This window comes from Danio aesculapii, chromosome 14, assembly GCF_903798145.1.
Source record: "Danio aesculapii chromosome 14, fDanAes4.1, whole genome shotgun sequence".
NCBI classification, from domain to species: domain Eukaryota; kingdom Metazoa; phylum Chordata; class Actinopteri; order Cypriniformes; family Danionidae; genus Danio; species Danio aesculapii.
In genome coordinates, this window is record NC_079448.1 from 10,368,720 (window position 1) to 10,383,548 (window position 14,829).

The 14,829-nt window shown below is 42.0% G+C and overlaps 1 protein-coding gene across 1 annotated transcript in view; it reads left to right on the forward strand.

Moving 5' to 3' along the window:
* Window positions 1-14,829, forward strand: part of atg2a (autophagy related 2A) — a 76,852-nt gene that overhangs the window by 21,739 nt on the left and 40,284 nt on the right. Inside the window, exons 13-18 of the mRNA XM_056472982.1 lie at window positions 943-1,041; window positions 1,129-1,296; window positions 4,031-4,295; window positions 4,955-5,042; window positions 10,853-11,021; window positions 13,805-13,947. Of these exons, the coding sequence (XP_056328957.1) occupies window positions 943-1,041; window positions 1,129-1,296; window positions 4,031-4,295; window positions 4,955-5,042; window positions 10,853-11,021; window positions 13,805-13,947 (932 nt within the window). The remainder of the gene's footprint in view (window positions 1-942; window positions 1,042-1,128; window positions 1,297-4,030; window positions 4,296-4,954; window positions 5,043-10,852; window positions 11,022-13,804; window positions 13,948-14,829) is intronic.

The following is a 14,829-nucleotide window of genomic DNA, read 5'->3' on the forward strand; positions in this document are numbered from 1 at the left end:
GCTGCGTTGATATTGTTAAGAAGTGTGCTGTGCTTTTTATGTTGCTAGACACTCACTGAATCAGCTGCGTTGATATTGTTATAATTGTAATATTTAATAATATTATGATATTCCCGATTTGTGAAGTCTTACAGCTCCGGAAACGGCGACCACAAGTCCCTCCTTCTTCTTTAAAAATCTCTGTAGTCGTCTTGACAACACAAACACTGCTGTCACCTCAATGGAAACTTTGCTTTCATTTGATTGGATAACAATCGCCTGTTGAGCCTCACGTTTTTTACGGTTGCACTATGAGCGCATGCAGTTGAAAAGTCAACTTTGAGCTGAAAAAGCACACTACTATCAGTCACGTCTTTTTCATTCTCCAGTCAAATTAAACGCAGGGTTTTCAGCGCATGAAACGCTTGTGTCCACCTATTTGTCCATCCATTCAAAAATGCTCATTTCACAGTAAATGTGCCTAAAGTGGGTTGCACACCAGATTTAAAGTGATTTGAACCATTAAAAATCTGTATTAAACCTAAAAATAAATAGCTACATAACACTAATAGCTACATAATACTGAAAAGCTACTAAATAGTAGCTTAGCCTGAATATGAAATAAGTAAAATAATAGCAAGTAATGTTTTGTTTTTCATTGAGTGTACGTTGCACTCTAAACCTCAAATCTATAATGTCAGAATAATCAAACATGCTTATTATCAGAAAATTGCCAGTTGTCTGCCAGATTAATACACTGGTGTAGTGGTGTAACATAGATAGGCATGACTTCACGAGCTGCTCAGGAAGAATTTTAAACAGATGTGAATATAGTAGAGTCACAAAACCAGACAGCCAAAAGCTTGAAAATCCAGCTAGAAACATCTTGCAGGATGATGAATGTTCTGGAAAAGTTTCTTTTTAAAATGAGTGTGTATATCCACTTTTCTTGTCCTATTCCAGCTTTTGCAGTTCCAGTCAGCGGGTGTTTTCACAATGGGCACCACTGCCAGACCCTGTGCCCAGTTCCATCACAGTCTGTCCGAGAAGCACATGCGTAAGGTAGTGTTGCTTAACAGAGTCCTGAGTGAAACTAATATGTCTGTTATGCTTTAGTGATATAATGATATGAAATATGTTCTCTTGTAGAGCGGCAGCAGACGGCGTGTGGTGCGCAGAGACAGCTCACTGCGGGTCGAGCTTGGCGAGCTCAGCTCTGAATTGGACCTGGATATTTTGGGCCGACTAGAGGACATCCTGCAGGCCCTGAGCCACTGTCCATCATCACCCCAGAGAAACAAGGCACACACTGCAGAGGTCACTACACACCCCTGGTCAAAAACAATAACAGTAATATTTTTAAACCATGCACAGGGTTTGAATTTGGCTGTTAGTTGTTTCAAGTCTGCTTTTACATAATAAAAAAAGCACTTCAGCCTTTTTGGTAGTACTTGATGCTGGGTCGTTTTGATGGCGGTTGCATGAAAACCCTTAAGTAATTTGGTGCCACAAATAATGAAAAAATCCCTGAGACAAGAGATTTCATTAGGAGCGCTGCAACCAACGTTTTCGTTTTCACTTTGCGTAGAAACCTTCCTAAAATTAACTTAGACCAGAATAAATTTGTATTTATTTTTTTATGATTTTGGCTTATATGATCATTTTAAGGTTGCTTAGTCAACATGTAAGTTTTACTTGGAGTTTACTTACAGCTACGCACAGTCTCTAAGTTTGTTTTTCGTACATTCTAACTCTTGCATGGGAAGTAGCACATACGCACATTTCCGCCCCCTGTTTTGGACATACGCCATGTTTATAAATGAGCCCAATATTTGGACTCTCAGTAGTGATTATTAAACCACACTGAACTGAGCTAAACTGAACTGAACTTAAACACTACAAACTGAACTACACAGTTCCTATTTACTGTGACCTTTTATGTGAAGCTGCTTTGACACAATCTACATTGTATAAGCGCTATACAAATAAAGGTGAATTGAATTGAATTGAACCCCTGATCTACTTCACAAGCAAGCGCATTTTCTTTGATTTTTTTGCGAAATCAAAGAGCAAACTGAAATGACTTCATTTCAAAACAAATCTGCCTTAAAAGTTTTAATTTACTTTTTGGGTTGGTTTTGGCTTCTAAACACCATTAAGCTACCATTGGTCTAAAGTGATAACTTAATTTTAAGTATATTAGGCCCTTAAAAAGTGTCCCCGTCACTCATATCTGTCAACCCTCGTTTTTCCCAGGATTCTCCCGTATTTTACAGTTCTATCCCGCTATCATCCCATAAAAGTAATTTCCCATATTTCTCCAGTATTTTCGGTCTTTCTCTGAAGAGTGGCAAATAAACATTAAAAAGCCGAACCTCTCTATATGCAACCCATACCGCCGAACCACCAGGGGCCGCCCCTTGCTCTTAACTGTGAGTCTGTTCTGTGCTTTCGTTTTGTTTAGGCATGAAAACACTCTGAAATAAATATAAACACCCCGAGATTCCCTATCTTTTTCATTACAGGTGCCGTCTCCCCTTCATATGCAATCTTTAAAACAGTAATATAGCGATGCATGACTGTCAGCTGACGCACTCCATAGTGATAAATAGACGCTGTTTCCCAAACGAATTCTGTACACGCGATTTGAAGCGGAGCGAAAGTCTGGGTTTTGGGTGCGTGTTTGAACAGACATATACACATAATTAATAATAATAATAATATCTAAAGATGTCGATCTTGGCCGGTTTTTTCAAACACCATTAATTTCGTCCTAAATGAGCATAAAAAGTTAGAAAAGCAATCGAAAGCTTTCATTATAACGTAGATCTGTGCATTTTTAAAGGGACACCTGTTATGTAATGTAATAAAAAGAAAAAAATCTAAATAAATAAGACATTCATTCATTGCTCTATAATCAGAATGTGTAAGATATACAGTGAAGAAATGGCTAATGAGATTTAATAGGTTGATTCTATTTCATTATAATAGCTATTAATTTTAATAAGCTGAATTCTTTGCTAATGTATTTGCTGCTAATATATACTACTTATTTTTTCTTTTGTAATTAATTATAATAAAACATGGTACTGACCATTTAACTGTTTATTTACTATTAAACAGCTCCAAATGAACATATTTAGTAGTTTGGGAATTTTTTTAAAGGGGTGTCGGTAGAATCCCTTATTATGGTGGCCATATCCTTTATTTTCACATCCCAATGTTGACAGGTATGGTCACTATACTGGGCCAATAGGACCCACACAGACCCCCACAGTGAAAAAACCCTAGTGGCCTTTCAGCAGCAATTTTCCCAGGTGGTCTCCCATCCAGAAACTGAGTGGGCCTAACCCTCGTTAGCATTAGCTGTATTCACCTCATTCTCCGTGTGCGAGCGGGCGCAGCAATTTGAATCATTTTGGCTCGAGACTTCCGGTCTCATTCACTTCCATTCATTTTTAGACGTTAAAAACAGCTCGTTTTGCTGTTTGGTGTTGCAAACTGATATTTTCTTATTATATCATTCTACGTTGTCTGTATTGTCATGCAAACACTTGTTTGTAGGGTGAGTAGTTTGACAGTAGTTAGAGTAAGTAGTTCTGCCGTTTATTATTCCTAGTCATTTCTCCCATAGGCAGCTGAATCGGAAGTTCTAAAACAATCGCAAAAACGAGCACACTTCCGCATTGAAGAATAAGGTCAATACAGTATATACCAGGCATTCTTAATCTTAGTTCTGGAGGGCCGGTGTCCTGCAGATTTTAGCTTCAACCCCAATCAGACCCACCTGGGCTAGCTGATCAAGCTCTTACTAGGCTTTCTAGAAACATCCTTGCAGGTGTATTGAGGCAAGTTGGAGCTAAAATCTGCAGGACACCAGCCCTACAGGACCGAGTTTGAGAACCCATGCTCTATACTGTTCTATACTGTAAAATGAACATGTGTCATCTGTGGTTGAGTCCACTTAGAAAGCTGTGGAGATGCTTCTTTTTATGGGACAGGTAAAAGAAGTGTGTTACCTAGCCTTAATCTTCTATCTCTTTCTCTGCAGTCTCATTTGTTAGAGTTCCAGTCTTCCCTGCTGCTTCAGTCTCCTTACGCCGTGCTGAAGGTCCGTTTCCCCATCCCTGACCTTCGACCCCCAGGGCTGAGGCGGCCCCAGAGCCAGCGTGCTGTGCGCAATGAAACCCTGAGCCTGCAAATCTCCAATCTAGAGCTAAAGTCTCAGCAGGGGCCGGACGTTCAGCAGGACGGCCCCCGCAGTCCAGGGGCTAAACTCACCAAATTACTGGAGGCCTGTTTCAGTGACCTGCACGGTGAGGCTTTTCTAGTTCAAAATCTTATACGCTTATTTACATATACACTCATATCATATACATTCATGTACACTTATACTGGTGGTGGGATTTCACAATATCAATGTTTTTGTGGACATTTTATTCAAATAAAGGCAGCCTTGTTGCACATAAAAGACTTTAAAATATATTATATATATTTTAAATATATTAAAACCAGTTTTAGATGGTATATAATATTATATAATATAATGTTTCTCTCTACCTTAAGATCAATATGTGATAACTCTCATTTGCATTCTTAATAGATGTTGATAGTCAGTGTTAAGGGAGTTTAATGTGATATAACTTGTGATATAAACTAAACTATTATTATTATTATTATTATTATTATTATTATATGAAATGCTAATTGAATATTTTATAATGATATAATTTAATATTTATTTTTATTAATAACATGTCTTTACAGCTTGATTATTTGAATAAATCCTGATGCATACAATTAACTATTGGTATTATTAGTTATAATATTAGTATTATATTATTAGTTATTTCCAGCTGATTATGTTCCTGTTTCATAGATATTTTTCTAGTTCATAGATCATTTTAAAGGTTTAGTTCTGAGGATACATGGTACTTTTCTCTTTAATCTTATCTGTAGTGTGTGTATGTTTTAGGAGTGTATGAGGGCTGGGATGGAGAGGCATTTCCCTGTATTCGTGTACAGAAGAGCCCAGATCCGCAGAACCCTGATGGCATACCCAGGTCAGTTAGTGACTGTGTATGTGAGTGTGTGCATGTTTTTGTGACAAATCAGGACACAAATCTGTATACTGACATGGGTATAAGAAGGTCCTAGGACAGGGGTGTCCAAACTTGGTCCTGGAGGGCTGGTGTCCTGCAGAGTTTAGCTCCAACTTGCCTCAACATGCCTGCAAGGATGTTTCTAGAAAGCCTGGTAGGAGCTTGATTAGTTAGCCCAGGTGTGTCTGATTGGGGTTGGAACTAAATTTTGCAGGACCCCCGACTGTTATGGGAAGCAGACGGACAAGGAAGGTGAGTGAATTATTAACAATGTTTATTTGCAACACATGAGCACATAAGGAGAACGGAGGAGAAGTGAGTGGAGTCCGGTTGTGCGGATGATCCTTGGTGGCAGGCTGGATGACTGATACTGAGGGAGACCGAATGCACACACCAGAGGGCTTGCGGGGAAGACAGACTGATGACAAACACAAGGCAGACAGGACACCGGGAACACTGGACAAACTAGGAGAGACAGAGAGCAGATAAGTACAATATACTGAGATCGAATGTTAGTGATTACCAGGAGGTGTTCACTCAGAGTCCGCTTCGTAGGAACGAGACCGGACACTGAGTGAAGTGAGGTGTGTGCTTATATAGTGACTATAAGTGATTGGGTGCAGCTGTGTGTGGTTAATACTCAGGTGATGGTGATCTTTGCGTGATGCTGGTGGAAGAGCCTGGCCAATCCGTGACATTACCCCCCTCCCCAGGGCCCGCTCCTGAGGGCCTATACCTCCGACGCCGTGGTGGTCTACCACGTCCACGAGGTGCTGGAAACTCGGGGTGATTGGAGTGGAACTCTTCCATAAGTGCAGGATCTAATATATCTGATCTGGGGACCCAAGATCTCTCCTCCGGACCGTATCCCTCCCAGTCGACAAGATATTCCAGCTGACCACCACGACGTCGGGACCGTAGAAGGTCCTTGATCTTGTAGATGGATCCGACTTCCGACATCAGTGGGGGAGGAGGTTCCTCTTCATGGCCAGGCTCTGTGGAGGGAATCAGAGGGTCGTGAAAGGGTTTGAGGAGTGAAACGTGGAATGTGGGGTGGATCCTATATTGTGGTGGTAACTGTAACTTAAACGTGACGGGGTTGACCTGCTCCAGGATGGTGAAGGGACCAACAAATCTGGGACTAAGTTTTTGGGAGGGCAGTCGCAAGCGGATGTCTCTGGTGGAGAGCCAAACTTTCTGCCCCGGCGCATAGCTTGGACCTGGGATCCTCCTCTTGTCGGAGACCTCCTTGGCTCTGCGAACTGCCCTCTGGAGATGGTGATGAGCATCGTCCCAGACCCTCTCGCTCTCCCGGAACCAGTAATCCACTGCGGGGACATCAGAAGGTTCGCCATCCCAGGGAAATAGTGGAGGTTGGAAGCCCAGAATACACTGGAATGGCATAAGTCCGGTGGTAGGTTGCCGCAGGGAATTCTGGGCGTATTCCGCCCAGCCCAGAAACTGGCTCCAGGAGTTTTGATGACCGTGACAGAATGTTCTGAGGAACCGCCCCACTTCTTGGATCTTCCTCTCTGTCTGGCCGTTGGTCTGTGGATGATAGCCAGACGAGAGGCTGACGGTCACACCTAGGAGTCTGAAGAAGGCTTTCCATAGTCTGGAGATGAACTGGGGTCCTCGGTCCGAGACTATGTCTTCAGGTAACCCAAAGCATCGGAAGACATGGTTGAATAGGGTTTCGGCGGTTTCTAGGGCTGTGGGCAGACCCTTCAAGGGAATCAGACGGCAGAATTTGGAAAATCGGTCGACAATGACTAAAATGCAGGTATTACCTTCAGATGATGGTAGATCTGTCATGAAGTCAACTCCTAGGTGTGACCAGGGGCGGTTTGGGATGGGCAAGGGATGGAGTTTACCTGCAGGTAGATGGCGAGGACTCTTTGACATAGCGCACTCTCTACAGCCTTGAACGTATCTCCTCACATCCCTCGCCATGTGCGGCCACCAAAAGCGTTGGGATAGCAACGAGAGGGTGTTGTTGGTCCCGGGATGCCCTGTGCCCAAAGATGTATGGGTGGAATGAATCAGATCTACCCGTTGGTTTTCAGGAATGAAGCGACGATTGGGGGGACAGCCCGGCGGAGTCCTGGATTCGGGAGTGGCGATGACTGTAGGAGCGGACCAGGTGATTGGACAGACCGTGATCTGTTCTGGGAGGATTCTGGCTGGGGTCTCCATGATTTCCGGCTGATCATATATACGGGAAAGTGCGTCCGCTCGGATGTTCTTTGACCCAGGTCGGTAAGATATGGAGAATTGGAATCGGGAGAAGAACAGGGACCATCGGGCCTGACGAGGACAGAGTCTTTTGGCTTCCTTGAGGTACTGGAGATTCTTATGGTCTGTAATCACCTGGAAAGGATGTTTGGCTCCCTCCAGCCAGTGTCGCCATTCTTCCAGGGCAAGCTTGATAGCCAATAGCTCTCGGTTTCCGATGTCATAGTTTCTCTCCGCCGGGCTGAGCTTCCTCGAGAAATAGGCGCATAGATGGAGTAATGATGGTGTTCCTTGATGTTGAGACAGGATGGCTCCCACTCCAGTTGTCGAGGCATCTACCTCGACCACGAACGGGATTTCAGGATCGGGGTGAGTCAGGAGTGGAGCTTGAGTGAAGGATTGTTTGAGGGTTTGGAAGGCTGCTTCGGGAGGCCACGAGAGTTTCTTGGGGTGGTTTTTGAGTAGGTTGGTCAGCGGAGCGGAAATGAGACTGTAGTTGTGGATGAATCGTCTATAGAAATTGGCAAATCCTAGAAATCGCTGGAGTTCTTTAATGGTTGTTGGTTTTGGCCAGGAGACAACGGCAGTCACCTTCCCCTCGTCCATGCGAACCCCTTTCTGATCAATAATGTACCCCAAGAACTGAACAGACGGTAGGTGGAAGGAGCATTTTTCAGCCTTGAGGTACAATTGATGGTCTCTGAGGGTTTGTAGGACCTCCGCAACGTGGTGGCGGTGTTCGGCCTCACTCCGGGAGTAAATCAGGATGTCATCAATATAGACTATGACGGAGATATGGAGGAACTCCCGGAGGACTTCGTGAATGAAGTTCTGGAATACGGAGGGGGCGTTGACCAGACCATAGGGCATGACCAGGTATTCGTAGTGTCCTGTAGGGGTCACAAACGCCGTCTTCCACTCGTCCCCCTCACGTATTCTGACCAGATTGTAGGCGCTGCGGAGGTCCAACTTCGTGAAAATCTTGGCGGATCGTAGTTGTTCCAGGGCCGCAGGGACGAGAGGAAGGGGATACCGGAACTTAATTGTTCCTTGATTCAGAACTCGGTAATCGATGCAAGGACGCAGCCCTCCATCCTTCTTGGCCACAAAGAAAAAGCTTGAGGCAGCGGGTGACGTGGACTGGCGGATATACCCCTGACTCAGTGCTTCCTGAATATACTCCTCCATGGCCTTATTTTCCGGAAGGGACAACGGGTAGATCCTACCTTTGGGCATAGGAGCGTCTGGCAGCAGGTCTATGGCGCAGTCCCATGGCAGATGTGGAGGTAGCTGGGAAGCTCTCTTGGGGCAAAAAACGTCTTCAAATGCGGAGTAGATCTTCGGGATTTGAATGGATCGTTTATTGACTGGGCTTTCGACAGACGTGACATAGATGGTAAGTGGTTTCTGAAGTTGAACAGGTAGGTCGGGAAAACATCTGGTTTTGCAGTCTTCACCCCATTTCTTTATTTCTCCTGTGCCCCAAGAGAGGATGGGATCGTGCTTCACCAGCCACGGGCGCCCTAAAATGATGTCCATGGATGCACCCTCCAGAACCAGAAATTGGATCTCCTCCTTGTGGAGCAATCCCACTTGGAGATAGATAGGCTCACATTTGCGATGGATACGTGCCTGGGAATGGATTGCGTTGGTTATGGGTTGGATCTGGTAGACGTGCGTCGAGGCTTCGGTGTTAAGATGGAGCTGGCGACAGAGGGCGTACGAGATGAAATTTCCAGCTGACCCGGAGTCGATGAGGGCCGTGACTGAAACAGATATAGAAGGGGTAGTTAACTGGACATTGGTGGTGAGAGGATGCATTTTTTCAATGGGAGAACTGAATACACTCACCAAAGGACGTGCTGGACGAATGGGACAGTCCAGCCTGACATGTCCTTCGGCACCACAGTACATACATAGACCCCGGGTCAGCCTCCTCTGTCGCTCAGTGATGGTGAGTCTACCAGATTCCACGATCATTAGTTCAGGTTCTGGAGGGACTGCTGGCTCTGGCGAACGGAGGAGTGCTTGGGGAACAGGTGGAAGATCGTGCTGGTAGACCCTCAGACGATCGGAACAGCGGAGGGATTGTTGGATGAATTTCTCCAACCCCAAGGTATCGTCGAGGGCTGCTAGCTGTAGTCGGAGGCTGGGCTCCAGTCCGAGCCGGTAGGTGGTGAGGAGAGATCGCTCATTCCATCCGCTAGCAGCAGCCAGAGTACGGAACCGGAGCGCATAATCCTGAGTGGACATGGCTCCCTGTTTGAGATGGTATAACTGTTCTCCAGCTGCTACTTCTGCATCTGCGCGACCAAAAACCTCCTTAAAGTACTTGGTGAAAGCTTGAATGGAGCTGGTTACCGGCCCAGACTGTTGCCAAATGGTTTCTGCCCACCGAAGAGCCGATCCAGAGAGAAGGGAGATGATGAATGCGATTTTGGACCGATCTGTGGGATATAACTCAGGTTGCATGGTGAATATGAGAGAACATTGCAAAAGAAATCCATTGCACTCCTCCGCCCCGCCAGAGTAGGGCGCTGGTCGAGCCATGGGACTGGATGAGTGGGTGGACGGTGAAGAAGTGCTCGGTGCTGGTGGTGCTTCGGGAAGTGGAGTAGATGGTAATAAAACTCTCTTCAATGAGTCCACCAACTCTTGAATGGGATCGTGAGTGCTCATGCTGTTGATTGTAGTGGTCCGGTCTTCTGTTATGGGAAGCAGACGGACAAGGAAGGTGAGTGAATTATTAACAATGTTTATTTGCAACACATGAGCACATACGGAGAACGGAGGAGAAGTGAGTGGAGTCCGGTTGTGCGGATGATCCTTGGTGGCAGGCTGGATGACTGATACTGAGGGAGACCGAATGCACACACCAGAGGGCTTGCGGGGAAGACAGACTGATGACAAACACAAGGCAGACAGGACACCGGGAACACTGGACAAACTAGGAGAGACAGAGAGCAGATAAGTACAATATACTGAGATCGAATGTTAGTGATTACCAGGAGGTGTTCACTCAGAGTCCGCTTCGTAGGAACGAGACCGGACACTGAGTGAAGTGAGGTGTGTGCTTATATAGTGACTATAAGTGATTGGGTGCAGCTGTGTGTGGTTAATACTCAGGTGATGGTGATCTTTGCGTGATGCTGGTGGAAGAGCCTGGCCAATCCGTGACACCGACCTCCAGGACCAAGTTTAGACACCCCGGTCCTAGAAGGTGGTGATTTATGAGGACGATACTGATGTCCTCATTTCTAAAAAAGCTTATAAATCACACATAATTATTGTTTTTTTTTAGAAAGTAAAACTGTACACAGTTTCCTGCAAGGGTCGGGTTTAGGGATAGAGTGGGGGTAGAGCAAAAGAAAATACAGTTTGTAAAGTATAAAAACAATGGAAACCTATGTAATGTCCCCACAATTCTCAAAAACAAACCTTTGTCTGTGTCCGTGTGTGTGTGTTTCTGACATTATGCTTTAAATAAAATAATAATACAGTGTGTTGACAAAAGAGTTCTCTCTGTTTTCCATCAGGATTCAGGTGCAGGTGAATGAAGGAGCCAGCTCTGACAGCATAGGTGTGTGTGAAGGGCCGAACAGGGATCTAGGTCTGGGCTCCATGTCTCTGGAAAACCCCTGTGAGCTGAGAGAAAAGAACAGCTCACCCTTCTCTTCCAACCGCACAATGTTTGAGACAGAAGAGGTGTGTGCCACCCCGTCCTTGTACCTTTCTTTCCTATACTTTCCTGTATATACACAGTTAAAGTCAGAATTAGATTAGCAATTATCCAGTCTCAATCCAATTTCTGTTTAACGGAGAGCTGATTTTTTCAACACATTTCTAAATATAATAGATTTAATAACTCATTAATACTCACTAATAACTGATTTATATATACATAATATTTTACTAGATATTTCTCAAGAATTTTCAACTTAAAGTGACATTTAAAGGCTTAACTAGATTAATTAGGCATTGTGTAACAATGGTTTGTTTTTTTAGACAATCAGAAAATATATTGTTTAAGAGAGCTAATCATTTTGACCTCACAATGCTTCTAAAAATTTTTAAAACTGCTTTTATTCCAGCCGAAATAAGACTTTCTCCAGAAGAAAACAATATTATAGAGAATACTGTGAAAATTTCCTTGCTCTGTTGAACATCATTTGGGAAATATTTGATTATTTGAGCAAATCATTTTGATTTAAACTGAATGTGACTTTTTTCAGTGTGAGACTTCCATATTTGGCCTGTGGTTTTCTATAATAAAATGGCATTCATCTAAGCAAATATGTGAACCAGGGAGCAGCTATCAGTATTAAGACGTATTGATTTTGAATGCAAATGATTTTGTAAAATTGCAAATTTGCAATCACTACCTATGCTTCCATTCAAAGATGCTAATTAAACTGCAAAACTACAAATGAGAACAAATCATCACTTGCTGATGAACTGGTGGTAAATATCAAAAAGAAAAATGTAGTTTCCTGCGGTAGGAGACACTAATGTGGGCCTTTTTCTTATATAATAAATTACTTGCCTCAGACAATTAAATCGAAACACAATGAATGCCGTCAAGACAAAACCATTCTGGGAGGTACATTACTTTAAATCGCTTTGATGACTTTGGTTGAAGGATTTTAGAATGATCAAAACAACATTTCAGATATTTGACAATGTGGTTGGTCTGCTGGTCCACCCTAGTTTCGAAAGAAAAGCAGATTGTCATTGGATTGGGACAGGAAAATTGCTCTTTTGGCTACGTTCATATGATTTTCTTTAAACAGGTGCATTTCGATGTGCATGCTGGAATTTATTCGGTAAATGTGTGTCCATCATAGTTTAAGCGCATTTTAAAATTAAGTTTTATTTTTTAATCATATGTTTTATTTTATTATTATTTTTATAATAACTTATGTTTTTTAAGCACATTTTCAAAATATAGTTAAAGTCAAAATTATTAGCCCATCTTTGAATTTTTTTTCTTTTTCAACTATTTCCCAAATGATGTTTAACTGAGCAAGGAAATTTTCACAGTATGTCTGATAATATTTTTTCTTCTGGAGAAAGTCTTATTTGCTTTATTTCAGCTAGAATAAAAGCAGTTTTTAATTTTTTAATAACCATTTTAAGGTCAAAATTATTAGCCCCTTTAAGCACTATTTTTTTTTCGATTAGTCTACAAAACAAACCATCATATACAATAACTTGCTTAATTACTCAAACCTGCCTAGTTAACCTAATTAACCTAGTTAAGCCTTTAAATGTCACTTTAAGCTGTATAGAAGTGTCTTGAAAAATATCTAGTCTAATATTATGTACTGTCATCATGACAAAGATAAAATAAATCAGTTATTAGAATTGAGTTATTAAAACTATTATGTTTAGAAATGTGTTGAAAAAACTCTCCATTAAACTGAAATTGGGGGAAAAAAATAAACGGGGGCAAATAATTCAGGGCGGCTAATAATTCTGACTTCAACAATATATGTGCGTTTTGGCATCTCAAATTAAGAATTTTTTATTAAATATTCCAAATACGCAGAAAAATAGATGGATGAAAACAGAACTAAAAGAAAAGATGTTTGTCAGTAGCTATTGCATTTCTATTGCTTAAAACATTTGTGAATAAATGCACTATTTTCTTGCCATGTGTTCAAAACAATGAAATCCTTCCTAGTGGTTAGCATAAAATATAAACAACAAAAAAATAACATTTATGAAAGTGGAGAAACACTTCTCCATTGTAAATAAGCCCATAGTGATAATAGACACAAATAAGACGGGTCTAGGAGGTAATGATACAAAATAACTGACTTGAACTTTCGCTCGGGTGTTTTCAGAATTAAAACAATGTTTTACGATGAGATTGTTGACGTGCTTCAAGGAATTTATTTAGTAAATGTGTTTCCATTGGAGTTAATGTGCATAATTTTCATTGGATATCATTTATTAATCTTTTTAACAGATATAGTATTTTTATGCAGTACCCACATTTTTGCTTAAAATAGTTTGATGGATACGCAAGATGCTAATAGGTGTAATAGATGCTAAATTCAATAGCTTGAAATGATACAAATAATTAACATATTCCTCATTTGCAAGTAAGGTTGGAATTAAGGGTAAAAATACATGGTTACACATTAGCTTGCAATTCATGGTAATAACAAACCATTAATTAATACTACTAGCTCAAAAAACGATTAATTAGCTGTTTATTAATAATTAGTAAGCTAGAAGTTGAGCTTAGGTTTTGGGTAGGATTAGAGAATCAGTAAAAGATCATATTTTATAACTACTAATGAACAATTCATATCTTAATAATAGGCAGGTAATAAGCTAGTAGTAAATAGTATGTGTTGTGACCTAAACTAAAGTGTTAGCACAAGTTAGCGGGGCAAAGTAGTGGCTGTGTGGATCTGCATCTCTCTAGCTTTTTTTTTTTGCCTTTTTTATTAATATACATCTTCCATTCTCTGTCTCAGATGGTGATTCCAGCAGACCCAGAGGAGATGGAGGAGTTCCAGTCTCAGTGTATATGTCAGTGTCAGTATGTGGTTGATATCACGTTCCCTGTAGCCTACATCCTTCTGCCCAGTAAAGAGGCTTTCCTAAGCGTCTATAACAGGTATTTCTCCACACTTACCCAGAATGCACTGTAAATTCTACATACACTGATTTAAGATGCACTTTTTTCAGTAGGGCTGGGCTTTAGTTTAGTTTTTTTTTTTTTTTACAAAAAAATCAATTTACGTTTTAAATTCTTTTAAATTCCTCTGTACTTTGATTTTTAACTTGTTTTTATGTGCTTTTTTAATTGAAATCTTTTCTTTAATTGTAAAGCACTTTGTGACAATGTCTGTGAAAGGTGTCTCACTCTCTGCACGCTGTCCTTAAGCAACTACTGTATGCTTGGAGGTTGGCAGGCAGGGAGCAGGAATTTCACTTATTACTAAGCCATACGTACATGCTATTTCAGACATGAATATTCAGAGTAGCATGGTAAACAATATAGGGAGCACGTCACAGGTTGTCATTGTGCAAAAATGAATCAATGTGAATATAACATTCAGTAAACCTCAGTAAAGCAGGCTAGGTGGATTAATGCTGTTTACTGATGTTTTATTGTTTCACTAAATAAAAATCTAGATTATTGATGCTGTAAAAGGACCTTATTAAACTGAAAATAATCACATTAATCATTTACCGGAAAATTTCAGTGGCTGAACAACACTTCTGTGCATATAACCAAAGACTCTAGAACAGGGCCTTGCACAGAGGGGTGGCCCGGTGGCTAGAGCCCCTCTCAGCCTGTACACCAACCCCCATCCCCCTCCCCCAAAGTTTGATTCCCGCGACTGCCCAGCCTCCCCCCCCACCCCCCCCCCCCCCCCCCCCCACTTAGCATGACTCCCGCGAATGTCTTCCAAACGTGCATGAGTCTGTGTCTGTGCACGTCACTGCACAAAACGTGTCACTCAAATCTTTTTGAATGGGGAAAAGTGTTACA